Source organism: Capricornis sumatraensis, chromosome 1 (assembly GCF_032405125.1).
Source record: "Capricornis sumatraensis isolate serow.1 chromosome 1, serow.2, whole genome shotgun sequence".
NCBI classification, from domain to species: Eukaryota; Metazoa; Chordata; class Mammalia; order Artiodactyla; family Bovidae; genus Capricornis; species Capricornis sumatraensis.
Window position 1 is genome coordinate 33,019,011 of NC_091069.1, and position 26,447 is coordinate 33,045,457.

The 26,447-nt window shown below is 38.4% G+C and overlaps 1 protein-coding gene across 1 annotated transcript in view; it reads right to left on the reverse strand.

Moving 5' to 3' along the window:
* Nucleotides 1-1,524: 1,524 nt before the first annotated feature.
* ASXL2 (ASXL transcriptional regulator 2) overlaps nucleotides 1,525-26,447 on the reverse strand; it is a 107,319-nt gene continuing 82,396 nt past the window's right edge. The window contains exons 6-13 of the mRNA XM_068977773.1: nucleotides 26,293-26,408; nucleotides 23,127-23,256; nucleotides 21,893-22,039; nucleotides 19,816-19,979; nucleotides 14,603-14,699; nucleotides 10,964-11,069; nucleotides 7,902-8,613; nucleotides 1,525-4,425 (exon numbers count right to left, since the gene is read on the reverse strand). Of these exons, the coding sequence (XP_068833874.1) occupies nucleotides 1,948-4,425; nucleotides 7,902-8,613; nucleotides 10,964-11,069; nucleotides 14,603-14,699; nucleotides 19,816-19,979; nucleotides 21,893-22,039; nucleotides 23,127-23,256; nucleotides 26,293-26,408 (3,950 nt within the window). The 3' untranslated portion in view covers nucleotides 1,525-1,947. The remainder of the gene's footprint in view (nucleotides 4,426-7,901; nucleotides 8,614-10,963; nucleotides 11,070-14,602; nucleotides 14,700-19,815; nucleotides 19,980-21,892; nucleotides 22,040-23,126; nucleotides 23,257-26,292; nucleotides 26,409-26,447) is intronic.

A 26,447-nucleotide genomic window follows, 5' to 3' on the forward strand; every position in this document is an offset into this window, starting at 1 on the left:
GGTTTTTGATTTCTACTGGTTACTGGCTGGAGAACTTGCTCCTTATCCCAGGATCCTTGCAGATTTCTTATCTGTTAGCTATGTGTGTGCTGGAAGAACATTAAATTGTCTTGGCTGAAATAGAACACAGATATTAATCCTCTATTTGCTCTGGACCATAAAAAAATCAGAAACAAACAAAAAACAGAAGTAAATAGTTTCTTGTGGGGTTTGAAAGTATTAAGAGTGTATGTATAATTTGAGGTGAGGTAGGGAGGGGTGGGTAGTACAATGGGGACAAAGCTAAGATTATTACTGTCTACTTTCCCCTATTTGGAATGTGACTTAATTAAGGAGTTTAAACTGTTCTGCATTTTGTATATATCACATCCTGAATATTAAGCACGACGATGATTGTGCTACGTGGCACTAACACATGTCCTCTACACACATGAAATTAGATTTGAAATCCATATGCAAACGATGCACACTGACAATCCCCAACTTTTTAATACCAAATTCTGGTAAATCATAGATTTATTTTCATCTTCTTTAACCATGACCTAAACACATGTATTCACAAATCCTTCAGTTACGAGAGATAGGATTCAACAAAAAGGAAACAAAAAAAAAAGAACAAACAAAAATTTGGAGCTGATTTATCTTCCTTTCTAGATGTTCCCTTAGTCATTCACTAAAGCCCCTTTACATTAGAAACTTTAATGTGTAGACAGCAGAAATCCAAAGCAGGGGACATGATTTCTAAAATAGGAAAAAGTGTCTGACTTTTACAGTGTGTATGCCACACATATATGTTCAAAGTAATATAATTAAGATGACTTCCATGCTCCTCAAATGCCTGGGAGGTCAAAACAGATATAATAACATGGGGCAAATGTGGTTTAATGAGTTTTTCTACCTGTAGATACAGCTGACTGTAGAACATTAGGTAAGAAGTTGGAGAGAAGAGGGGGAGAGGGGCTACTTTGTTTCTAGTGTTAAAATTGTCTTCTAAAGTTCCTTAAATTCATTTCAACAATTTCTGCACCTTAACTCTGCTTACCCAACAGAACACTCTATCACTGACACTTCTCTGTTAATTTTCTACTAGTATTTCAAACTTGTTTGTAAGCTCCCATGAATGACCAAATCTTCAGAGATTATTGCTGGAATCACTGCCCTGCACAGGGGATGGTGACCTGAGGGGTCTAGTGAGGCAACTCTTTCATAGTTCACACTCTCTTCAGGGCAAGAAGTGGGAGTAGGGAATGGCAGGGATTCACAAACCACAAGCAGAGTGCCTGGCAATAGGACTAGCCTGTGGAAACCAAGAACCAACGCAGAACTTTCAGAGTCAGAAACACTACGCATGAAATTAATGCCTTACCAAAAATAAGAACTGGAGCAGGTTCCACCTAGGTAAAGGGACTGAGTAAACCCTCAATCTAAATTCTGCAAAGGCTGAAGAATCTATGTAAAGCCTGCGGTCAGACTGTCAAGACATAATCAACATGAACAGCCATTTCCTCAGACCATTCCTCCACTCCTTCCTTTCCCTGGCCTCTTAGGAAAGGGCAGAAGGGAAATTGCTGCCTTTTGCCATGTGTGGCATTAAACTTTTCAGTCACATGAAGGGGAACCGCAATCTGAAGTCAAAGTAATACATCATTACCTAAACACCTGGAAAACGTTACGACAAGATGTGACATATTTACATGATTTTGTAAGTGCAAACTTGTCACAAATTCACAAAGTCTTGCTTGACTTGGACTTACTATACAAGGTGCTCTTTCTCTAAAATGTAAGATCTGTACTCTGTGTTCCTGATTAAGTAACACTTGTCTCTTAAGACAACTGAAACTGAAACCTACTTGTTTATTTCTATGATTCCAAAAGAATGCAAAAACCACATCTGTCAACCCTTCCCCATTTCTGTCTCCTTTACAGAGAGCTCTCCTTCTGATCTCATTACCGAACAACAAGGCAGGAGACACAGAGTTTGGAGGGGCCGATGCAGTCGTCGTGGCAGAAGGCTCCACAGCCCTTGCACATGATCATGGCTTTCAACCGGCAGTAACACTTGGAAGGCGTGTCCTCTATGCTGCTCTCCTCAGGAAAGGCCTGAACAGGAATGGTCTGGCCATGGCTGCCTGCATTCATGGCCTGGCTGGCAGGGATGGCTGTGACAGTCACTGAAAAGGACATGACATCACCAACATTGCTAGACACCTGACTACAGTCGGGCATCCCTGGGACAGAGGAGTTATGGTCCATGTCCGATGAGGTGGAGACGTTGATCATGCCTCTGTAGCTTGGCCCGATCTGTGTGGGGCTCCCGTACAGCTTTGGGGTTTGCAGTGGTGGAAGGAGGAGAGACTGATGGGTAGGACTGTCTGCAGGCAGAGGAAGAGATGTAGAATTGAAACGCTCTGGGCTGCTCCGCATGGTCTTACCTCTCACTGCATGAGCCATCTGCTTCTGCGCTGCCTGAATAAAATCTCTGGCTAGGGTCTTCTCGTCAAAGGTTTGGCCTCGAGTGAACAGGTAATTCTCCTTACTTAAAGGGGTTTGCTCAGGCACTGGTGTCTCTGCCTTCACATTCTTTTTAGCTGAACAGTCACTGGTAGACAGGGTTTCTCTACTGTGGGGTCCTGAACTCGCATCACACTTGCCAGAACTCTGAGAAGCCTGTGGCTCCTCCTTCACCAGGACAGATTCTTGCTCATCACCAGTACTTTCCTCGTCAGTATCATCTTCCTTCCCGCTGCTACTATCTCCTGCTGCATTCTTACAGTCTGTGTATCCCATTTTCAAGGCCTCAGTGGGGCTACTCAGACAATATCGGTCTTCGGGGTTCAAAGAATGGGTCCTCCTAAAGCTCTCCGAACCCCGGCCATAGGTGGAAATATTAAGTAAGTAGTGACCTGCCATCGCAGGCTTGGATGTCCTTCTGCCAGCAAAACCCAGCATGAACCTCTGGCTTGTGGAAATGTCCTCTAACGGGAAACCTGAGTGAGTAAAGTTGAACTGCGAGGGCTGCACAAATGAGAGAATGTTCTGCCTCCGAACCCTCTGGCTGAGAGTCTGAAGAATCTGATCTTGGGTGGCCTTACTGAGTCCTTCTTGGTACTGGTGTGTGTCAATGCCAGAGTCCCTTAGATCCTTACCTGAAAAGAGCTGCAGGGGTCTTGGAACCTGGGGGAGCTGCTTACTTTGCAAAGTTTTACCCAGGTGCTGTGCAGCTGGATGGGACAGTCTCTCATGAACTTCCTCTCTGGTGCTGTTCTCTGTCACGCTGGTACCTACGAGTGCTCCTACCCCCTTCTCCTCTTTTGTAGTGAGTGGAACAGTTTTCATTTCAACTTTGGTGAGAGGTTTAGGCAGAATTTGCTCCATGGGAACATCTTTGCCCTGCAGCAGCTGAGTTACCAAAGGATTATTAGCAGGGATATTAGAGCTTGGCCTTGAAATGGGTCCATTCATATGTGAAGAAGTTCCCGGAGTTTTAAGGCTAGAAGCTGCCGGCAAAGTGCTCAAGGATGGAGCTGATGCGGTAGGCGCTGTGGTTACGCTGACCTGGGGCACAGGGAGCTTCTCTAAAGTGCCTGTTGTTAACAGAGATGTTAAAGGGGAGGCAGTTGTATCCACTGAAACGCTAGCACGTATCTCTGCTGAGGCCGGAGGATTTGGGGCATTCTTACTAGAACCCACTTTAGGCTCCACTGCGCCAGCGGCTGCAAAATGAACAGGCAAGGCACCCGTGATCAGAGCAGGATCTGCTGGAGCTGGAGGTGCTTTCTCCTGCCTACTGTTACTGGACGCTTGGGGCTGACTAGGAGAGGCCACCATGCCTGTTGCCCTGGGGGGATTTAGTTTTTCATTACTTAATTTTCCTAAAGCTGGCGGGAGTGCATGAATGTGGGCTGGTGAGGGGACACCGGCACATGCTCCACCGACGGCAGATGCGGGAGGCACTGAGGGGGTTTGCTGTAGTTGTGCTCCAGGGCCACTATGAGGCTGTGGCTGGCCTGCGGTCCTGGTCTCAGACTGGGGCTGAGTGTCTGGCCCAGCGGGTAAAAGCTCTCTCGGACCTCCCCTGCTTCCAGTTCCTGCCAGTTCCAGTGCGGGGCCCTTGCCAGGCTCACTGACTCTGTCTGAGTCAGGATCCCCTCCTCTAGCAGTTCTCCTTTCACCCCCCTCCCCTGGACCCTGTCCACCGCCTGGGCCAGGTCCTGGAATGGTCCCTCCAACTGAGGCGGCAGCAGCGGCTGCGGCTGCGGCGGCGGCAGCTGCCCTCTGTGCTTTGACAAGCTGGGCTTTTGCTTTGATGTCTGCAAGGGTTCTGGCTCCTGTTCTGTTAGGACTAGTGATGGAGATTGGAAAACGAGCCCTGGGAGAGACCTGCGATGTAGGAAACGGCATGGGAGAGATTCTGGAGACCGGGATCTGAAAGAATTAAGGGGAAAAAAAACAACAGAGCTTAGCTTTTAAGAGTAACAAAACTTCACTAACACAAATTCTCAGAATAGGGTGAACGCTATCACAAGGACGGGAGGCCTGTGGCTAAGAGACCAACCCATGGAGACAGCCACACAGGTCCGTCTCTAGGGTCTTTTCACCTCCTCTACTGGTGCCAAAGACTTTCCTCCGTTGACATTCACTCCCACTCAGTCACAAAACTCTTTTCTCAACACAATTCTGTCTTAATGTCACTACTACTCAGAACAGCTGATCATTTAACATACAGACCTTTCTATGATATCCGTATTTTAAAATGTGCGTAATAGCAAGAAAAGAGAAATAGAAAAAATAAAGTAGCACACTATTGTTGCTGTTTAGTCACGAAGTCATGTCCACCTCTTTGCGACCCCATGGACTGTAGCCCACCAGGCTCCTCTGTCCATGGGATTTCCCAGGCAAGAATACTGGAGTAGGTCGCCATTTTCTCCTCCAGGGGGTCTTCCCAATCCCAGGATCAAACCTGTGTCCCCTGCATTGGCAGGAGGATTCTTTACCAGTGAGCCACCTGGGAAGCCTGTCTTTTATTTCTTGGCTTTACTACGAGGTCCAGGGAAAATTTCTTGTTCTCTTTTACACACTCACACATGTACAGCTAAGCATATAGGCTGAATTATCTCAAAGTACAGAGGCCTCTGGATAGCACCAGAAGAAAGACAATGTGTAACCCACCCCACCCACCCAAGAGGGAGTACGTACATATTGGCTACACTATGAACCGAAGTCATTCTCACCGCCTGCTGGCATTATATTTATTTGTGGAGCTTTAAAAAAATATATGTGCTCTAAGTCCTATCCCTAAAATTGAAAATTAGAACTCCTAGAGAAAAAATGCATTTCTAAAAACCTTGTGAGGAGATTCTGAATGCATCATTAGGTCTGAAGCCACTGATTTTCATATCATAAAATATACTTGAAAAGACTCTGACTTCTGTTCAAAACAATACTTTGAACTCTATTGGAACGCATCAGGATGCACCAATCTTAAACCTTCTAATAGTTGGTAAAGTTAAAAACAGAAAATAATGGTTACAGATATTCTAGGACATTTAACTAAAAAAACTAAGCCACTGAGCCCAAAGATAATGCATCTTTCTGGAACTCCTTAATTGAGAGTAATAAAGTCACTAAGGATTTTGCATTACTGGCAATACTCATTTCTGAAAAGGTCAGCAGTCCTGAAAAACTCTCTCTCTTTCAGAAGTTAGACCTATGGGATTTGTGTAACACTTGTCATAAAGCCCACATATTTCTCATCTTGAGATATATTGAACCTCTGTCTCAAAGTTGAATCTGTTTTACATCCAACTGCACACAGTATTTCAGAAGCTGCCCAGAGTAAAGTCGTTATTACCCTTTAGTAATACCATCTGGAACAGACAATTAATAGGGAGAAAAAACAGATGAAACTAGAAAATTAAAAACAAGAAGTAAAAAGCACAGTTGTTTAGAGGAATCATATATAGGATTAGGAACAAACCATCTTACATCAGAATAACCTTGAGAATAACAAGATATTCAGTACAATAAATGATATCTATCATAATGACTGAAAATCATCAATAACATGTTGATGAAATAAGGATAATCCTTCAAAGCGGTTAAAATAAAATTTTTTAATGCTTAAAAATAATTTCAGTTATTTATGTAACTAGTCCTATTATCTGTTTATGTAGAATAAATGAGATGCAATACTTTTTTTTTTAATTATGAAAACCACACAAGGTTTCTAGGCGTTGATAACAACCGCAACAACTTAACTTACTGAGAAGCCCTCTCTCCTTGTATAGAAAAGGAATTAGATTCTTTCTGTTATAACTGTAATATACAATGTATGTCTGAGTTTTCTATCTCTGTCTGTAGCTGTATATATATATGTTTTATATTATATATATATGTAGGATAGATACATGTGCACACGTAATTTTATACAAGAGATTGATAATAAAATTCAAATTTTGTTTTTCTACTTAAGTTTTGTTTAAAAGATTTGTTCTAAAATTACATTAAGCTTCGTCTCAGAAAGAGGGATTTGGATAAGGTCTAAGGTAAGAGAATTATAATACTAAAGTCACTTCTGCTAGAAAGCTTTGAAATGAGGCAGGAGTGAAAAAAAGAAAGGAAGAAAGTTAAGTAACATAAATTTGGTCACAAAAGATTTAAGTTTTCAGTGCAGAGCCTCTTTGGATTAGCAGAAAGATGTGGAAACAGAAATGATGGTTCTTACCCAGTGTCATTTATATAAAGTAAAACCTAAACTGTAACCCAGCTCTCAGGTCTAGAGATAAGATAAGCTTCAAAGAAAGGTTTCTCATATTTTTAAAGAAGAATGAGTGATTATTATAAAATGAAAATCTCCAGCAAAGCATGAGAGTGTATCCTAATGGTAGAAAAATATCAAAAAAAGGAAAAGGAAAAAGGAGAGTCCTGAGTGCTGAAACCACAAAATTTAAAATTAAGAACAGCATAGTATTAGCAAAAAGAAGCAAAGAGGAGCAGAGTCTCATAGTGCATGAAACAGGTCAAGTACTTCTAACAGAGTATTTCAAGGGTTATTTCCAGTAGGACTTCGGTTTACCTAAGTTAAGAAAAACGTGTTTCTATTTGGCTTATTTTTTAACTTATATTCCAATGTGAATGAATACCCAGTGCTGGAGTTCATGCAGACACAATAATACTAATAAATACTATTAATAAAAAACATTAAGTCACTAGATATGATTAATGAAATGAAGAAAGAACTGAAAACTGATGTTAGGCACAAGACCAAGTACACACGAAGGTAGTGACACTGCTACAGAAATTTAAAAGATCTTGATACACAGCAATATATGGCTAAAGCACAAGTTAATCACATATCCAAAGCAGCAGAGCTTAGGCTATACCATCTTACTAAAAATCCCTCAAGAGAGGGAGATTCATGGCGGCCACACACATTTCCTATAAAAGGACAGAACTAAAAAAGAGTTCAGACCCTCAAAACATCTCATCAGCTATGGCAGCAAGAAAAGGGTCAAGGCACACTTAAACATCATGGCTCTTGATACAAAGATACATGACCTCTTACATCAATGACCTCCTCCTGTTTGCTATTATACTTAACAGAATACATTCCATAATTGTCTTAAAATACAAGAGGAGCCAGCAGGGAGGGTGGGTGGAAGTGGATTACATTAGATTCTCAGATATTTGAATAAGTATTCAAATCCCAATAAAGATCTGTAAGGCTGCACTTCTAAATGCCTGTTTCTTAATAATTTTACTCATGTATGACCATGGTTACACACATATCAAATACATACCACTGCTTCCACATTAAGAAACATCACAAACACTTGAAATTTAGTAGGCAAAACTAAAACCTTGTTCAGACCATCTCTCTTCTTCAATTCTTCCTTTCTTACCTTGAGGGGTGGTACTCTCCGCACCTGGAACCTGTCCCCTCTACTGAGAAAGGGCTGTGGGGAGACCTGAAATGGCTGCTGGTGCTGGCGATGCTCAGTGACACGCGGCCTTTTCTCCCAGCTTGTCGGGGCCTCTTCTTGGGTGAGAGAAGATTTCCTCTTGAGGCTTTCTGGGCTGTGATCAGCCAGAGTTGATGGAGGCTCTTTCATAGTTGTCTCCTGTGGACCTGCTTCTACTGTGGGCTTCATTACTGTTGTTTCTACCCCAGGACTCTTGGGTTTGCTCAGGGAAGTAACTAAAGCTTCCTGGCTTTCATTTTTATTATAATTTGAAGGTGTAGTGAGATGATTCTCTTTCTCAGATTCCTGTTCAGCAGAGGCAACTGGCTTTTGCTCCACAAGAGCCTCATCCTTCGGGCACTTGATGGGAGGAATGCTGCTAAGCTCATTTGTATTGGTAGCCGGGGAAAGAAGGGGCTCTGTGGAGTGTGGCTGTGTCTTCTCTTGGCTTTCATGCTCTTCTTTTCTGACTGGTGATGGCATCTGCAGTACTTCTTCTTTAGATTCTAACTGGGGAATTACTGGGACTACACTGACAGGTGAGGCCTCTGAAGGAAGCGTAGATTTTGGTTGCTCAGCTGGGGTTTTCTTTACTTTGGGATCATTGGGTGAAGCTGTCAATTTCTTTGAATCTTCAAGACTCAGGCCAGAACTAAAGGGTGCAAGAAAAAAATACTGTAGTTGAGAAATCGCCTATGTTACTGAATATATTATGAGATAATGTATATGGCAATATCTGGAAGAATCTGTGGTACTTAGCCAGTAGTCTTTATATATTATCATCACTATTATTAATATTAGTGAAAGGTCTGGAACTAGAGCACCTAGATTCAAATCCTGGCTCTGATACCTACTATCCATGTGATATTAAGTAAGTGAGTAGCCCCTCTGTCTCAGTTTCTTTAACAGTGTTGTTGTTTAGTCACTAAGTCATGTTCGACTCTTGGCAAACCCATGGACTGCAGCATGTCAGGCTTCCCTGTCCTTCACTATCTCCCTGAGTTTGCTCAAATTCATGTTCATTGAATTGGTCATGCTATCCAACCACCTCATTTCTTTAATAGTACACTGAGGCTAATCACTTCAGTGTTGCTAGGATGAGCAACTAATGCATGTAAAGTACTTAGAACAGTGTACCTAGGACATAATAAAACCTCACTGTAATGTTAATTATTATTATTACTTCTGCTTACAAAGGAGCTACTCTGTCTACAGGCATACACCACAGACTTCCCACAGAGTAGTGAAAGAAGCCAAAGACCCATGTCCCATAGGATTGTGGGTTTGGACTGTAATCAGCTTGGACAGCAAGGAGATCAAACCAGTCCATCCTAAAGGAAATCAGTCCTGAATATTCATTGGAAGGACTGATGCTGAAGCTGAAGCTCCAATACTTTGGCCACCTAATGCGAAGAACTGACTCACTGGTAAAGCCCCTGATGCTGGGAAAGATTGAAGGCAGGAGGAGAAGGGGACAACAGAGGATGAGATGGTTGGATGGCATCACTGACGCAATGGACATGAGTTTGAGTAAGCTCCGGGAGTTGGTGATGGACAGGGAAGCATGGTGTACTGCAGTCCATGGAACTGTAAAGAGTCAGACACGACTGAGTGACTGAATTGAACAGCTTTGTTCTGAAGTACCCGTAGAAAGGCTGGCCCAAGAAATCTAAGGAAACCAGAGGAGACAGTAGGAGAGATGACTAATCTCCAGAGGTTGAAAATGAAAACTGAATTTTTGAAAAGTCTGTTTAAATTTTACTTGGTATAGCTCTAAAATTCTGAGATTAAGTGCCTCCGAGTTATCCTGGGAATGAAGGCCAAGTAGGACTTCCTGGAGGGTTCACTACAGATTTCCTCTAATGTCTCAGAATAATGTACAAGTAAAAATAACATAGTCCTCTTTGGTGACTTCAAATAATCAGTCCTGTACCCCTGAGATGGAATGGCTAAGGACAAATTTGTACAATAATCAAATGTAGTCCTTCCCAAAAAGCTGGCAGAAAGTAACAGCTAAAAACAGAAAGACCCAAGAATGGCTGTAACTCTTGGAATGAACAATATTTACAGAATTAACTGCCACCTGTGATCATGGTCTAAATGTATTCACTTTGATTTCTGTAGAACAGCTCAAAGCTCACACCAAGAAGGTAAAAAAATCAGTGTACTGGGCTCTTCATTTCATTAAGAATCACTTCTGAAATGACCACAAAGGGGATAAGGATAGGAAGATAAGGAAAAGAGCTGTTTGTTCTCAAGCTATGATTATGCAGTCCATTAGGTATACATAAGGAAGGAAGAGAAACTAACAGACAATTAAGACTCTGGGTATTCAATTCTATTTCAAACAATACAGCCCCATTGTCATCTATTAAGTGTTCCCATTAAGTTTTTTTGGGGGGGATGCTTCGTGGCTTGTGGGATCTTAGTTCCCCAACCAGGGCTTGAATCTGCGCCATCGCAGTAAAAGTGCTGAGTGCTAACCACTGGACTACTAGGGAATCCTCCCATTAAGATTCTGTTAAGGAAAAAACAAGACGCACCATAGTGCCTTGAGAAAAGGGTCTGTATCTTGATTCAGCTATGTGTATCTCCCAGAGTGTCTTTTAGAGAAGAGAGGCTGTTTAATTACATGTTGAATATTATGGCATGTATTATAGGATTCCTTAGTGATTCTGGATAAGTTATCCTTTTGTGGGATAACTGCCTACAGTTAAAAAAAAAAAAAAGTATAGAACTTAAAAAGAAAGGACTCTAATTCAAGAAAATAAAATCTTTTTTTTAAGAAACCATACCATCTATAATGGCAATGTGTTAAGAGTTGAAGATTATGAGAAATCCAATTCTGTGTACCTAAGAATTATAAAAAGAAAATAATTTTCTTGGTAAAAAAATAGAAGAAAATTGCAGACTAGAATTCCTGGGAAAGTAGTTAGATGAAGTAACACATGACATATGTATAGGAATTAACATTTGGTTTACAAAATCTGTCTTGATATTACCTCTGACCATAGTAGCTTTCAAAGAATTGTTCTTTCCACGGCTCTACTTTTTTCTCCTTCTCAATCTCTTGTCGAATTCTCACCTGCATCTCCGGTGTAAACTCACCTACAATATATCAAAAAAAAGAGATGTTCAATAGGAATATGTTATTTGCAGCTTTCCACTACTGGCAAATCATGACAGAGTCATGAAGGAGTAATACTATCATGTGAAAGTAACAGAAATCTCCCCAAATTCCTCCCTGTAAGGGAGAACTCCCTAAGTGCCGTAAGTTGAAACATACACACTTTGCATCCCACTCCATATAGTTTCCAGTACGCAGCTGAGTTTAAGTGGGCTTTTTCTCTGGATTTTCCTTGTATCACTCCCTTCCAGCTCCAAATATTCCCTATAGATTTTTTATAAACTTTTTTCTCCACTGGAAAAAAACAGTCATATGCTTTTGGTAAATAATGACACTGAACATTTTATTACTTAGGTTTTATTTAATGTGGGAGACGTGGGTTTGATCCCTGGGTTGGGAAGATCCCCTCGAGAAGGGAAAGGCTACCCACTCCAGTATTCTGGCCTGGAGAATTCCATGGACTGTGTAGTCCATGGGTCACAGAGAGTTGGACACAACTGAGCGACTTTCGCTTTCACTTTCTCTGAGACAACTTGTGTTTTAGTCCTTTTAGCTTTAACAGCATAATGAACAGCTATGGCCCTCCTTAAAGACATTTTGAGGTTCCAGTGAAAAGGTAGGGAGCTATTTTTGGAGTTGTCAGTTTTCTAATTGTTCCAGAAACTGTATGAGTCTAGTGCCCTAGCAACAAGACACTCAATAAGCCAAAGACTAGGCTGCTCTGAATATGCCATTTATTTTCATATACTACCAACCAACACCTCAATCCTTCCCACTCCATCAGTAGAGAACAATGAATGTGCTTGGTAGGCCATCTTAAAACCTGTGCCTGAGACAGGCTGCTGCTAAGTCATTTCAGTTGTGCTGTTTCCTGTTAATTCTTTAATACCCAGGACATCAAAGAATAAGTGGAAAGAGTATATTTGAAGTATAAGACCTCTTAAGCCTTAGAAGTATAGGAAGAGGGGAAGGAAAAGTGTTAGAAGACATCTAATACTTATCACTGCTGCTGCTGCTAAGTCACTTCAGTCACGTCCGACTCTGTGCGACCCCATAGACGGCAGCCCACCAGGCTCCCCCGTCCCTGGGATTCTCCAGTAAAGAACACTGGAGTGGGTTGCCATTTCCTTCTCCAGTGCGTGAAAGTGAAGTCGCTCAGTCGTGTCCGACTCTTAGCGACCCCATGGACTGCAGCCTACCAGGCTCCTCCGTCCATGGGATTTTCCAGGCAAGAGTACTGGAGTGGGGTGCCACTGCCTTCTCCGAATACTTATCACAGTCTTGGGCATATGAGTGGGAGAAGAGGGATTTACCCATCAGAATCCACCCAGAACTTCTGCTTTTTGGTTGTGCCTACTGGGCTTAATAGAAAGAGGGATAAACAGTACTGAACTCTGTTCACATGTGTACAGTGTTCAAAGTTTTTGTTGCTCATAAAATATGACAGCATGTGTAGGTATAGCAGTGACTGCTCATATTAAAAAAAAAAGTAACGTAATAATAGAGGTAGCACTGTTGATAATATCTACTTTAAAAAGTTGGAGAGTAGGGAACATAAATCTAAATTATTCTTTTAAAAAAAGTACTGATAACAGATATGTTTTAAAGTGCTCAAGTGATTTTGACTCTTTCAGAAAAATGGGGTCTCTGTTCATGGAAATCTTTAAGAGAAAGGTCAAAAGTAATCAGTAATTGATCCTTTCTACACAGTTGTAGTGATCACTTCTATAACAACTATAATGAAAAATATAGATATTAATTAGCTGGTCATTAGCTCCATCAGTAATCTGACAAAAAGTGAGCAATGATTAGCATTCCCAGTGCTCCCGTTACAACTGTATTTACTTTAAAGCTTCTCACACTTGTTTTCACAAAGCTATTCCTTGGCACAACTTCCCATAATTTTCAAGTGTTATTCTGTATTCTATGTGTACCGACACAGTGACACACAGTATTGGAAATAAAAATAATACAATCACATACTATAAAACTACAGTCATCAAAACAGTATGGTACTGGCACAAAAATAGAAACACAGATCAACAGAACAGGATAGAAAATCCAGAAACAAGCCCATGCTGTGCTATGCTTAGTTGCTTAGTCATATCCAACTCTTGCAACCCCATAGACTGTAGCCTGCCAGGCTCCTGTGTCCACTGGATTCTCCAGGCAAGAATACTGGAGTGGGTTGCCATTTCCTTTTCCAAAGCTCATGCACCTATGGTCAATTAATCTATGACAAAGCAAGCAAGATTCCACAATGTTGGAAAGACAGTCTCTTCAACAAATGGTGCTGGGAGAACTCGACAGTTACATGTTATATGTGGAATTCAAAAAGAAATGATATAAATGAACTTATAAAACAGAAACAGATTCACAAACTTTGAGAACCAGCTTATGATTGCCAGGGGGAAGAGATAGTTAGGGACTTTGGGAAGGTCATGTACACTCTGCTGTATTTAAAATAGATAACCAACAAGGACTTATTGTATAGCATATGGAGCTCAATGTTATGTGGCAGACTGTATGAGAGGGGAGTTTGGGGGAGAATGGACATGTGTATATATATATGGCTGAGTCCTTTCACTGTTCAGTTGAAACTAACACAACATTGTTTATCAGCTATACCCCAAAACCAAATAAAAAGTTAAAAAAAAATAGTCAGTGGCTTTAATAATGGCTGAACATTAGAATCACTTGGGGAAAAAAAATCAAACAAAAAACCCCCATTGAAGCTCAGACGAAACAAAAATTGAGAGTGAGGCCCAGATTTCAGTATTAAAAAAAATACCACAAGTGAGTATAATAAGCAGTCAGGCTTAAGAATTGCTAATAGTGACTGATAATTACATGCTATGAAACACAGTCAATTACTCTTTTTATGCTTTATAATTTACCCTCTGTAAAACTGTTAGATCAGAATTAGAAACATGGCAAACCAGTGACCACAGTTAGGAATTCTTGGTCATAATTTGTATTTATTAAAGCACTCTAGCTGCCACTAAACTACACCTCAAATGGGTGAATTTTATAGTACATAAAACATTTCTCAATAAAGTGGATTTTTTAAAAGTTCTTAGTAAACTGTTAGTTTCATTGATATGGGGCAGGGAGAAAGAAGTTATCTCACTGTTTACCAAATCATGATTCGTAACACCATGAAATAACTCATTCTATATTCTGCTTATTAAAATTTCAACTACCAGGCATGAAGCTAGAAATAATGAAACAATCTTTAGAAATAGGGCCTAAAAATCTGTGTATTTTCAGTTTCCCAGGTAACTTTAAACCCTTGAAGAAACATCTTGCTGAACTCCATCTAGAGCCAAACTTGGTTATGTGCTCTAGATAAAAGTCTGGCAATGTATTTCACATAGAATAACTAGTTCTTCCCTACGAAATGTTCTGTCCTTTGCCTTCCCAAACTGGGCAAATACCTACTGAAGCTCAGAGCTGTCAATATGCCCTCCCCATGCATACACATTCTAGGAGACACATAAAGTTGAACACTTACCTTCTGAAAGTCTTTCCTTCCAGCCTTGGGCTGCTGAAGTGAAGAACTCATTATTAAGGGCTGAGCCATTTAACTTCATCAGACCATCTGGACCAACCTGAGTCAAAGAATAAGCCACAGAAAGCTCAGGAAGAAAACCAAATGTTAACATGTGGAATGTGATGTTCCCGTCTTTTTTAGAAAAGAATGTGTGTACATTAAATTTTACAGAAACAAGACTAAATCATACCATGCTGATTATGGATACTTCTATTTTATAATGTAATACTGTTTTTTTCTTTCCTGTTTATCTCTTTCTTCCTCTCAATTCTATTCCCTATTGATTAATTATACTTAAAGAATCTTCTGCAAATAAATACATATATGAGGATTTTTCTAAAAGGTTCATTGTTTTCTAAAAATGTTACAAATTACACACACTACTCTGAAACTTATTTTTCTCACATAATACAATATCAAAGTGTCTCAACTTTTTTTTTAGCTCCACTATAATAGCTGCAGATTATTTCATTGTATGAATGTCCCTCAATTCATGTACTAATTTCCTAATCATAAACATACACTTTATTTCCAGTGTTTTCCCATAATCAACAAAGCTGTAGTAAGCACTCCAATAAAGATGAATATACTTAGTTCTTTTTATCTATGGGATAGGTTTTGAAAGCAAAGAAATATCTGTGTGTGTATATAACTAAAGACTGTTAGATTATTTTCTAAAAAGGCTAAAACAATTCACATTTCTACTAGAAATATATGAGCATATTCCTTATCTTGTGAACAAGAGATATTAACACAGTATTTAACTTCTACCTATTAATGAGTTTGAAATGATAAAAATTTCCTTTATCCTGACTACTAGTTTTGTCTATCTTTCTGGTTGTTTACTGACTACTTAGATTTGCCATCTAGTGAAATGCTAATTCCTATCATCTGCTCATTATTCAGTACGGCTCCTTATCTTTTATCTTGTGAGAATCTTTTGCACGTTTACTTTTGCACAATAAAACAGCCACATAATTTGAAGGTATTTCCTTCCATTTATTTGTCTACTGACTTGATTTGTGATGTCATGCCAAAAGGTTTTAAGATTCTTCTTTACATTTGCGATTTTATTAACCGCCATTCTCTCAAAGGTAACATCTAGATTCCTATCAGAATCCCTATGCATATTCTTCATTAATAAAATGATTTTTAAATTTATATGGAAAACTGAGAGGGGAACTGCCTTTCTAATTGCTAAACACACCACACAAAGTAACTGCAATCAAAACACTTATTACTAGCATTAGAGTGAACAAAGAAATAAGTGAAAGAGGAGAGTGCCTATAAATACATACTGCATGTAAATAGTAGAATATATAACAAAGATGGTAATTCAAACTGAGAGGAAAAGGAAGATTATATAACTATGTAGTGCTAGAACAGCTGGCCATCTAGTCAGTAGAAAATAAAGCTGAACCATAATTTCAGAGCAATATAAAAAATATTCTTGATGGATTAATAGACCAATTTTAAGTTTAAAGTCACAAAGTTTTGAAGAAAATTTACGTAACTATTAGGACATCTTAGGGATTAAGGAACTCAACTCACTTTACTTTCTAAATCTATCTGGGCCAGGATGATATTCCTCTGGCTCTAGAGCACAAACTTTTTCTTTAAAGGACAGATAGGTCATATGGGCTACAAATAGGTCATATGGCCTCTGCTGCAACAGCTCAATTCTGTTATAGCTATAGATAATATGCAGAAACTAACTGAAGTGGCTGAATACCAATAAAACTTTATTTACAAAAAAAGGCAGTAGACTGAAATTGGCCTGCATGCTAAAAAGCTTGCTGACTGCTGCTTTGTATTCTATGGATTTGGCAGAGGAGTAACTGACTTTCCTATGAGAACAGGTCACTCAACATCTCCTTGAATATTCCAGTGTTGAGCAAGTTACTTCAAAACAAGTCAGTCCATTCTACAGTTTAATAGCTCTATTTTTTTTAACATTATTTTAACTCCAAATTTGTTTCCTGGAGAAACAAAGTTTACCTCTTCCATAGACAGACCTTCAAATGTATCTGAAGAGAGGTGTTTTAATCCACACTCCTTCCTTATTCTTTCCTCTGGTCTAAATAATACTTTTCCTACTGTACAGTGTTGGGCACTCCATACACTGAAATATGGTGCCCAATGTTTCATGCTAATAATAACCAGAATTTTGGATAAACTCCAAATTTCATCTGACAATGAGGCAGAATCACTAATACATTCACTAATAATTTCATTAATAAATTCCATACTCCCTATTCTCAGATTACTGTGCCTTCCCGCCACAGTTACTGAAAACGACAGTCAAGTAGCCTCCTATTAAGAATACACAACAGGACTGCACTCAACAGAAAGCTTATAAGTTCTAAGGTGCCTTTTAATTCCAAAATTGAACATAGCAAGATCCCCTCTAACAGAGGACAAGGACCATTAGTCATAAGACAGTTCGGAGGAACCCACAATAAAGTTCTACAGATAGACCCTCTCTATTAGGTCTTGTGTTATTAGCCCCAACCTACAAACTTGAGTCTTTAAAATTGATAAGAGCAATACCAGGCAAGAAGAGAAGTTCTTTAAAAACTCTCCCAAAACTTCAGTCTCCTTACTTGTTCTAACCAAGAACTGGGGATCCCAAAATCTGTAATTTCTCCAAGAAATGTTAAGGTAGGGAGAGCAATAGCTGGGAAGGATCCATTTTACTTCTTTGTCCCTGCTGCTGGTAGTACACTGACTTATCTGACTCCCCAGAAATGGAATCTGACGCACACGCTCTGCTGCTGCTGCTGCTAAGTCACTTCAGTCGTGTCCGACTCTGTGCGACCCCACAGACAGTAGCCCACCAGGCTCCCCTGTCCCTGGGATTCTCCAGGCAAGAACACTGGAGTGTACTAATTCATAGCAATATAAAAACTGATATCAATATAGTCTAGTAGAAAGATGATTTTCAGAATGAGAAAGATTTAGTTTTGACTTCATAGTCAAATAGCTATAATGATCTGTATAGCTTACTTATAATCTCTTACTACAAACTAGAGGACATATCTAGTTCTCTTACTATAATACAGGTAAAACAGATCTCTCTCATCCTGTTTTTAAATGATTAGAAAAAAGTGGAATGCCTTACAGATTGCTTAGAACATAGTACATACTTGGAAATAATCATTAATCTTTTAAAGAAACCACAGAATTGAAAAAACCTTACAAAATCATAATGAACCTTTTGCAGAGGAGGAAACAGAAGATCAAAAGGGAGAATGACTTGCTAGTCACTCCTCCTTCCTCGATGAAAGCCTAGGTCTTGGACCTATGCCTTATTCCTGACCACCTTAAATTTCTCTGGTCCCTGCCAAGATTCTTCCAAACCTTTAGTGTTTCTGCTAGGTACCATTTAGTTTTATTAAGAACTACAAACTATTTTGGATTTTGTTGTTGTTCAGTCACTAAGTCGTATCCAACTGCTTGTGAACCCATGGACTGCAGCACACCAGGCCTCCCTGTCCCTCACTATCTCCTGGAGTTTGCCCAAGTTCACGTCCACTGAATCACTGATTCTATCCAAACAACTCTTCCTCTGCCACCCTCTTCTCCTTTTGCCTTCAACCTTTCCAAGCATCAAGGTCTTTTTCAATGAGTCAGTTCTTCACATTAGGTGGCCAAAGTATTGGAGCTTCGGCTTCAGCATCAATCCTTCCATGAATATTCAGGGTTGATTTCCTTTAGGATATCTAGTTTGATCTCCCTGCTGTCCGAGGGACTCTCAAAGAGTCTCCTCCAACACCACAGTTCAAAAGCATCAATTCTTTGGTGGTGAGCCTTCTTTAGGGTTCAACTCTCACATCTGTATCTAACTACTGGAAACACCACAGCTTTGACTAGACGGACCTTTGTCAGCAAACTGATGTCTTTGCTTTTTAATACGCTGTTTGTCATAGCTTTCCTTTCAAGAAGCAAACGTCTTCTAATTTCATGGCTGCAGTCACCATCCACAGTAATTCTGAAGCCCAAGAAGAGAATATCTGCCATTGCTTCCATTTTTTTGCCTTCTATTTGCCATGAAGTGATGAGACCAGATGCCATGATCTTAAGTTTGTTTAATGCTGAGTTTTAGGCCAGCTTTTTTAATCTCCTCTTTCACACTCATCAAGAGGTTCTTTAGTTCCTCTTCGCTTTCTGCCATTAGTGGTATTATCTGCATATGAAGTTGTTGGTATTTCTCCCAGCAATCCTGATTCCAGCTTGTAACTCATCCAGCCCCGCAATTCTCATGATTTACTCTGCATATAAATTAAACAAACAGGGAGACAATATACAGCCTTGTTGTATTCTATTCCCAATTTGGAACCAGTCTGTTGTTCCATGTAAGGTTCCAACTGTGCTTCTTGACCCATATACAGGTTTCTCAGGAGACAGGTTAAGATAGTCTGGTATTTCCATCTCTTTAAGAATTTTCCAGTCTATTGTGATCCACAGTCAAAGGTGTTCACGTAGACAATGAAACAGAAGTATATGTTTTTCTGGAATTCCCTTGCTTTCTCTATGATCCAACAAATGTTGGCAACTTACTTTGTACATCTGGAAATTCTTGATCCAAGTCTAAAGCCTAGGTTGGAGGATTTTGAGCATAGCCTTACTAGCATGGGAAGTGAGCACAAATGGCTGGTAGTTTGAACATTCTTTAGCACTGTCCTTCTTTGGAATTGTGATGGAAAACTGACATTTTCCAGTCCTGTGGCCACTGCTGGGTTTTCCAAATTTGCTGACACCATAAGTTTATTATTAAAGCAAAAAGTGTTTTAGAAAAGTTTAACAAAAAATGAAAATAACATTCTTAATCTCATCAAAAGATCCACTGAAACACCTCATGTAATGTCTTAAGACAATTCTTCCTTCTGAATTATACTCTGTGGATGTCTACATCCTAATATGATAGCTAGACAAATTTTATTCCAAATCCTGACATTTCTGATAAGAGGGTTCTTTTTCTTTATAAGCCTTACAGGGCCACCCAATTAAGAACACTTACAAAAAATATTATTTTCCTTATTAATACCTTTGATACCACTTCTTTACACGTACACACAAAAACCATTTAAAAAATCTTAAGGAGTTCTAAAGGTGATGGCTGAAAGAAGCCCCAGAAGGGTTAGAAAACTGCTGATATGCTTGAAAGAACGCACCTGTCGATCCACCTCTGGAAGTAGTAAAAGCAGTCGCTGTTGGCAGTCTCCAGGAAGGACTGAAAAGGTGTGTTTGTTGATTAGTGCTCGTAGGTTTGTATTAACCAGAATGGAATCTGGCGTCTCAACATCAATCTCAGCACATTTAGTTCTCTTCATTTGCCCTGTAAAAACATGGAGAAGAATCACCTGGGCCTTCTTCAAATTCCTGTTTCTTTCTAAACTATACCTTGCTCTGTATTACAAAACAGCCATGGCTGTCATTATTTTAAAATATCACACTATGAAAAAGGTAACACTTCAGGTTCTTAGAAATAAACAAAGCAAATTTTGTTCATTCATAAAGGATAAAAAAAATGTTATCTCCCCTGCAAAACTGGAATAAACTGTAAAAGTGAATCTTTTGTCATACTAAAAAATGCATATTATGTTCAAGATTTGATCATTTCCCTAATGGAATTGAGAAGTTTATAACAACACATACACAGAATGACTGAAAAATGGAAAATTCAAATATCTCTATAAATTACACCAAGGCTCTTTTTCTCTTCCCATAATTATTTTCATAAATTTTCTCTGCATTAGCTAAAAATGTAAATGGAATCTGTGGCTTTCAATTCTACAGAATTTTCTCACATTATTTTTCTTGTATTCTTGCATCATTATCCCTCTTTCAATTTCTGGCCTTTCTGACATTTCCACTATTTAAGACATTGGACAGGCTAGACTCATGTTCCCACTTTACCTTCTCTCTCTTTTTCAATCTCTCCTTTGACCTATGTACTCGGAAAGTTTTCCACCTCTAACTTTTAGTACTTCTACTAGAATTTTTTATCTCTGCTCCCATAGTATCTAATATCCTGGAACTCTTTATTTTCTGATTTTTTTAAAACAGTAGTATTCTGTTCTTTCATGGATGTGATATCATCTTTTATATCTTTCTGTGAATACCATAGCTTTTAAAGTTATTTGTTTAACGTTTTCTCCTTCCTGACTTATCTCTACTTTTGTGAGTCTATATTTCAGATTCTCCCATGATGGAGGTTTTCTTCAAAGGTAATCACAAGCAAAAACAGGTCCTAGAAGACTGACTGAAAGTTCTGGTTCCGGGGTGTGTCTTGTAGACTGATGAGCTGCACAGAAGTCAATTCCAGATGATCTCTTTTAGCAGGCAATCAATAAATTTGTCGGCACAGTTGTTTGGTTTCTTTTTTAGGCTATTCAATTTCTTTCAGTACCAATCCTTCACTCTCCTGCTGAAGCTTAGGTGGGGAGGAAGAACAAAGTAATGCAGATAGAAACATGCCCCACTACTAACATTCTGGACACCAAGCAAGCAGGAGGATCACTATTCTGTATCTGTGTTTTATTTCATTTCCCTGATTCCAGTATACTGCCTCCTTATCTGTCCTCAGTTATGTATGGTATCTCTAAATTTAAAGTCTGTAAGATTTACTTTCACCTCAAAATAAATCTCTTGTCTCCTGCTAGGCTAGGGCATCAAACTGCTTCTTAATTAACTTTTAAAGAAGGTTCTTCTTTTCAACCCTATGCTTCATCTTCTCTAAGACATGGTATTTCCAATTCTTAAACCCTTCTGGAGTTCTACAGGCTCAGCTGGCTTGCTTCCTACGGGCACCTGCTCCTCAGCTCTATGAAAAACTCTATCCAGTTTTCATCTTTCAAAATTTGGTGATATTGCTTGTCCATCTGTTATCTTCTTGTTTTCTTTACTCTTTAGGGTTTAATCTTTTGTTTTTCCATATTCTTGCTTTAGTGAGTGGGACTTAGAGGGAGCAGGAAAAGTGGCTCAGTTTGCCATGTTCAATGATAAGCCCTTCTATGTATACAGAGATAAAACATAAATAATGCTGGATAAAGAAACCCCTTGTCAGAAAGAGAAATTAACCACAAAAAGATCTTATTCTGAAATGAAGTTTGATACGCAGGAAAGGAAGAACATGAAAACAGTCAAGAGCTCAAAGGAAGCAGCAATTAAGCCTGGCAGGTAACGAACTTCAAACACAGAGTTGACAATTTAATGTCTGAGAACTGAGTCCTTAGTAAAGTAACTTACTTGTGTGGAGCCTGTCAGACCTCTGGAATGACTTCTTCCCCAGGCCCAGCAGATGATTTTCCACTTTAACCGAAGAAGAAGAAAAGCTAGAGTTTGAGTTCTGAGGGCTGCTTGACTGTCCGTCAGATTGCTTTCCTTCCCATATTGCTAGGGGAAAAAATATATAACCCTGAAGTTATAGATAGAAACTAATCAATCAAAAGAACAATTAAATCATACAATCCTAACCAAAAGGTTATCAAGGAAATCAAACCAGTCAATCCTAAAGGAAATCAATCCTAAGTACTTATTAGATGCACGTATGCTGAAGCTAAAGCTCCAATACTTTGGTCACCTGATGCAAAGAAATGACTCATTAGAAGAGACCCTGATGCTGGGAAAGATTGAAGGCAGGAAGAGAAGGGGATAAAAGACGATGAGATGGCTGGATGGACATGAGCTTGAGCAAGCTCCAGGAGATGGTGAAGCAGGGAAGCCTGGCGTGCTGCAGTCAGTCCATGGGGTTGCAAACAGTCGGATGTGACTGAGCAACTGAATAACAACAAACCAAAAGGAGTTATGTTTGAGGCAATGTGACCCTGCAAATGTGTTTTGAGTCTGAGAATTAGGAGTCAAAAGTGAATAAAACCCCTTTCTTCCTCCCAGCACATTATTTGCTTCTAGTGGTAAATTTCCTTTCTAACAAAAATGCAAAGTTCTACAAGACATGGTTTAAATCTGGCAAACTCATAAATAAGCTGGCATTGAACTGAACTGTGTAATAAAAAAGCCTATACCTCGAACCAGTTTAAATTCAAAAGAAAAGCAACAGTAACAAAAAATCCAAAGGCCCGTGGATATGTCCAATGGAAACTCAAAGGTATTATGTACTCTTAGGAAAGATTTATATTTTTAAAGGAGAGAACTTGTAGAGTTCAGCTTGAGCAACTTGGCAACATCAGCTTTATAAGGTTACTAATTGGAGGCTTCTAAATATTATTGTTAGACATTTTGGGAATGAGTCACTGATCTTATTCTAACATGCAAATCCCAATGATGTACTTTAAAATAATTGTATGATTACTCTGCATAAATGTCTTCATTTACCCTAAAAGGATTTATACTGAGCATTTGGCAATATAAGGATTATGTAAATAAATATAATAATTTAAAAATAAATAATAGACTATATGGGTTTGGTATACAAAAATACTGGAAAAGAAACTTTTGCTGAAAAGACACTTGGTCTGCCTACCAGGTTTGGCAGGTACAGGGTCACTGGATGCTTTGACAGTCTTCAGAGACAGGTGCTGGTTGGAGGAGATGGACATGCTTGGCCTGCATTGCTGCTGCTGCTGTTTCTTCTGTTGTTGCTGTTTTAGTGCCTAGAAAGAGAAAACTGACTGTAAGAAACAAAACAAATCAGTTTTTAGTAATAACAAATAATAAATGACTTCTTTTAAGTGGTGAGGACCATGCTGACTATACAATTTCTGTGAAATCTATCCAAGTAAACAAAAAACTCAAACTAATTAAACACAGGCCTAAATGAGCCTTAAAATTTGGATTTTTTACCTTTACCAATATTCTCCCATATATAAATCTGAAAAACTGTCATTAACATTTTTTAGAACTTAAAAATCACCACTAAGCCAGGGATTTCTCAAACTTGTAGTAGCAGAGAATTAGATACTTTCGATCATTCTGAAAACAGAATTCTAAGCTCTGAACCAAGAACAGTTCTCATTTATATCAACTTTATCTAGAAATATAAATATTTCCCTTATGTATGCTTCAGAGGTGCTGCAGTTGAACAGAAAGTAGTAAATAACTACTTGAATTTGATCTTATGTAAGAGCAGTAAGATTTGGCCCAATGATTAAATGAATCTCAGGGATTTATATATAGCACTGTGGTAAACGAAGGGAGGGAAGATTAGAAAACACTGGTTCTATTAATAAGAAGTGTGGTTCCTTCTGGTTACTTCAGAATATTTTAATTTCTATAATGTTCTTATAGAATATACTAAACTAGAATGAACAGAAGAATAAAGAGCTTCTGAGGTTTTAATCATGAAGATACATAAAGGCAACTGTTTAATTCAAGAGCTTAAAAAAAAAAAGACAAAGAAACTAAAACTACATTTCAGGAAAAGGATGAACATCTATGACCTCACTAAAATGTCAACTGAAGCTTTAACTTTCAAGACCATCAGGTAGAAAAGTGTGTAATAACCAACTGCCTACTTGTTTCCGATTCTTTCTTCACAATACGGTTTTCTCCTACTTCACATTCACATGTTGTTCTGGCTATGCCATATAGGCACAGTGGCAACACTTGATTTCCTTGATCTAAGCTGTTAGTGGAGAAAAGAATACTCAGAGTCTCTGATATCTGGCTTACCTTTTACTTATAACATTTATAATAGGTGAGGCAGAAACATAATGTCAGTTTTGTCTGATCATTGATGATAGCTTATCTCTCATTCTTTGCAATCAGAATACAAAATGTTTGTAGGCTTCCTGTGTGGCAGCCACTAGTATTTATTTCCTTCTATTCGCAGTATGTAGGTCATTCTAGGTTAATGCGAAATTTAATAGAGCTACTTGATCTTATCTATTTCTGCTATGATCACATAAATACAGATATAAGATAAAAACGAAACAACTTACAGCTTCTCTGTTTTAAGAACTGCATTCAGTTTCCCCCTCCCTCAGTAGTATACAAACCCTGTTCCTAATTTTAAAATTTAAAAAACAAACAATAAAAACAAACTTCACTGTGGTAAAGGATAACTTATACTGAAATGTTTTCTCACCTAATAATATGAAAAACATACACAGGAGGCAAAAACTTTACATATCAACAATCTAATTTACATAATTTCCCATATTGCTATTCTTTAAAGAAAATACAGTATCTGACTCCTGAGATTACAAGAAAATAATACAGAGTAGTTTTTACGTCATGAATAAGGTAACAAGTTACAGTCATCAACTTATTTTTCCTTACTGAGTTTCTTCTACACTTACATCCTATGTGTGTGTTGGTGCATATATACATATTCATGTTTCCATTAAAAATATATTATTGTTCTGGGTATGTATGTCAGATATGTGTATGTTTTTAATGAGTGCTGTAACAATCTTGATTTTAACTATTAAACATTATAGTGTGGTGATGTTTATATGTGCAGAATAATTTCATTACAAAGTAAACTTTTAATCCTATGTAACTGTCTAATGTATGGATATGCCACTGTTAATGAAGCAATTCATGTATGTATCTCTACTTGTAAATTTTTCCTATTACAAACTTTAATGCAAACATTTTTCTGTGTATGAACACATGCATTTTTCTAAGTTTCCAAATATTTAACTGCTTAGTCATAGGGTATGTGCACTTAAAATTTTAATAAATATTATAAAATTTTTCTCCAAAATAGCTATGATAATTTATATTCTACAGCAAACTACAAGTAGTCATTTTCCCACATACTTGACAGTGCTTGATGTTATAATTAAGCTCTATTATATATACCAATCTAAGGACAGAAGTGGTCTGTGTTCTTAATTATTAGTCAAATTTATATGTATTGATAATCTGCATTTCAAAAAAATGAAAAGCTAGTTCCTTGAAAAGCCCAGTAAAATAGTCGGCAATTAACATTGAGAAAAGATACATTATAAACAAAGAACACTGAGGAACAAAAGAAAAACACACAAAAAAATCAAGTGAACTAGACCATTTTTTAAGAAAAATAAATTTCCAAAATTGGCAAAAAGAATCAGAAATCAAGAGTAGTACTAAATGAAACTGAAACGCCCTAGCAGTAAAAGGTAAGATCTGCAAGACTAATTTCTATTATTTTTTCCAAAAATCTAGAAAAATATAGAGAGCTACAGAACTTAATAGATGCTAAGAACAATCCTGATTCCAAAACTATACAAGGATGGTACAAGAAAATAAAATCTAAGCCAAACTCATAAAAAAGAAAATTCCACTAATATATTAAAAATGATATAACAAACATAACAGGGTTTATTCCAGAGAGTTAACTATAGATTAACATTAGAAAATCTAGCCCTGGAATTCTGCATACTGGCTGACTTAAAAAGCTACCTGATGACTTAATAAATGCTGAAAAAAATCAACCTGAAAAAATTCAGTACCTACTTGTAACACACACACACACATACACACCCCTCATAGCAAACTGGAAACTAATGAGGAACTTTAAAAATGTGATTTAAAAAAAAGTAACACAGAGGTGCATAAATTATTAAAAACAAATTGGGAAACTGTATAAAATTTTTCCTTATAAGGACTTAATGTCCTTTCAAGAAACTGTCATTGACTGCCAGAAGCATGCATTTTTAATGTACAAGTGTATACTTCTGTAAACAGAAGAGCATGATTACCTGCTTTAGTGCCTTCTTGCTGTGCTTCTGTGATGAAGAAATGACTTTACCTGCTGGAATGGTAGGAGATGGGCAGCCCGAATGAGGAGAAGATGGCTGTGACAGCCTAGATGATACTAGGGGGAGAAAAACGACAATTCCAAGTTTTATCAGAG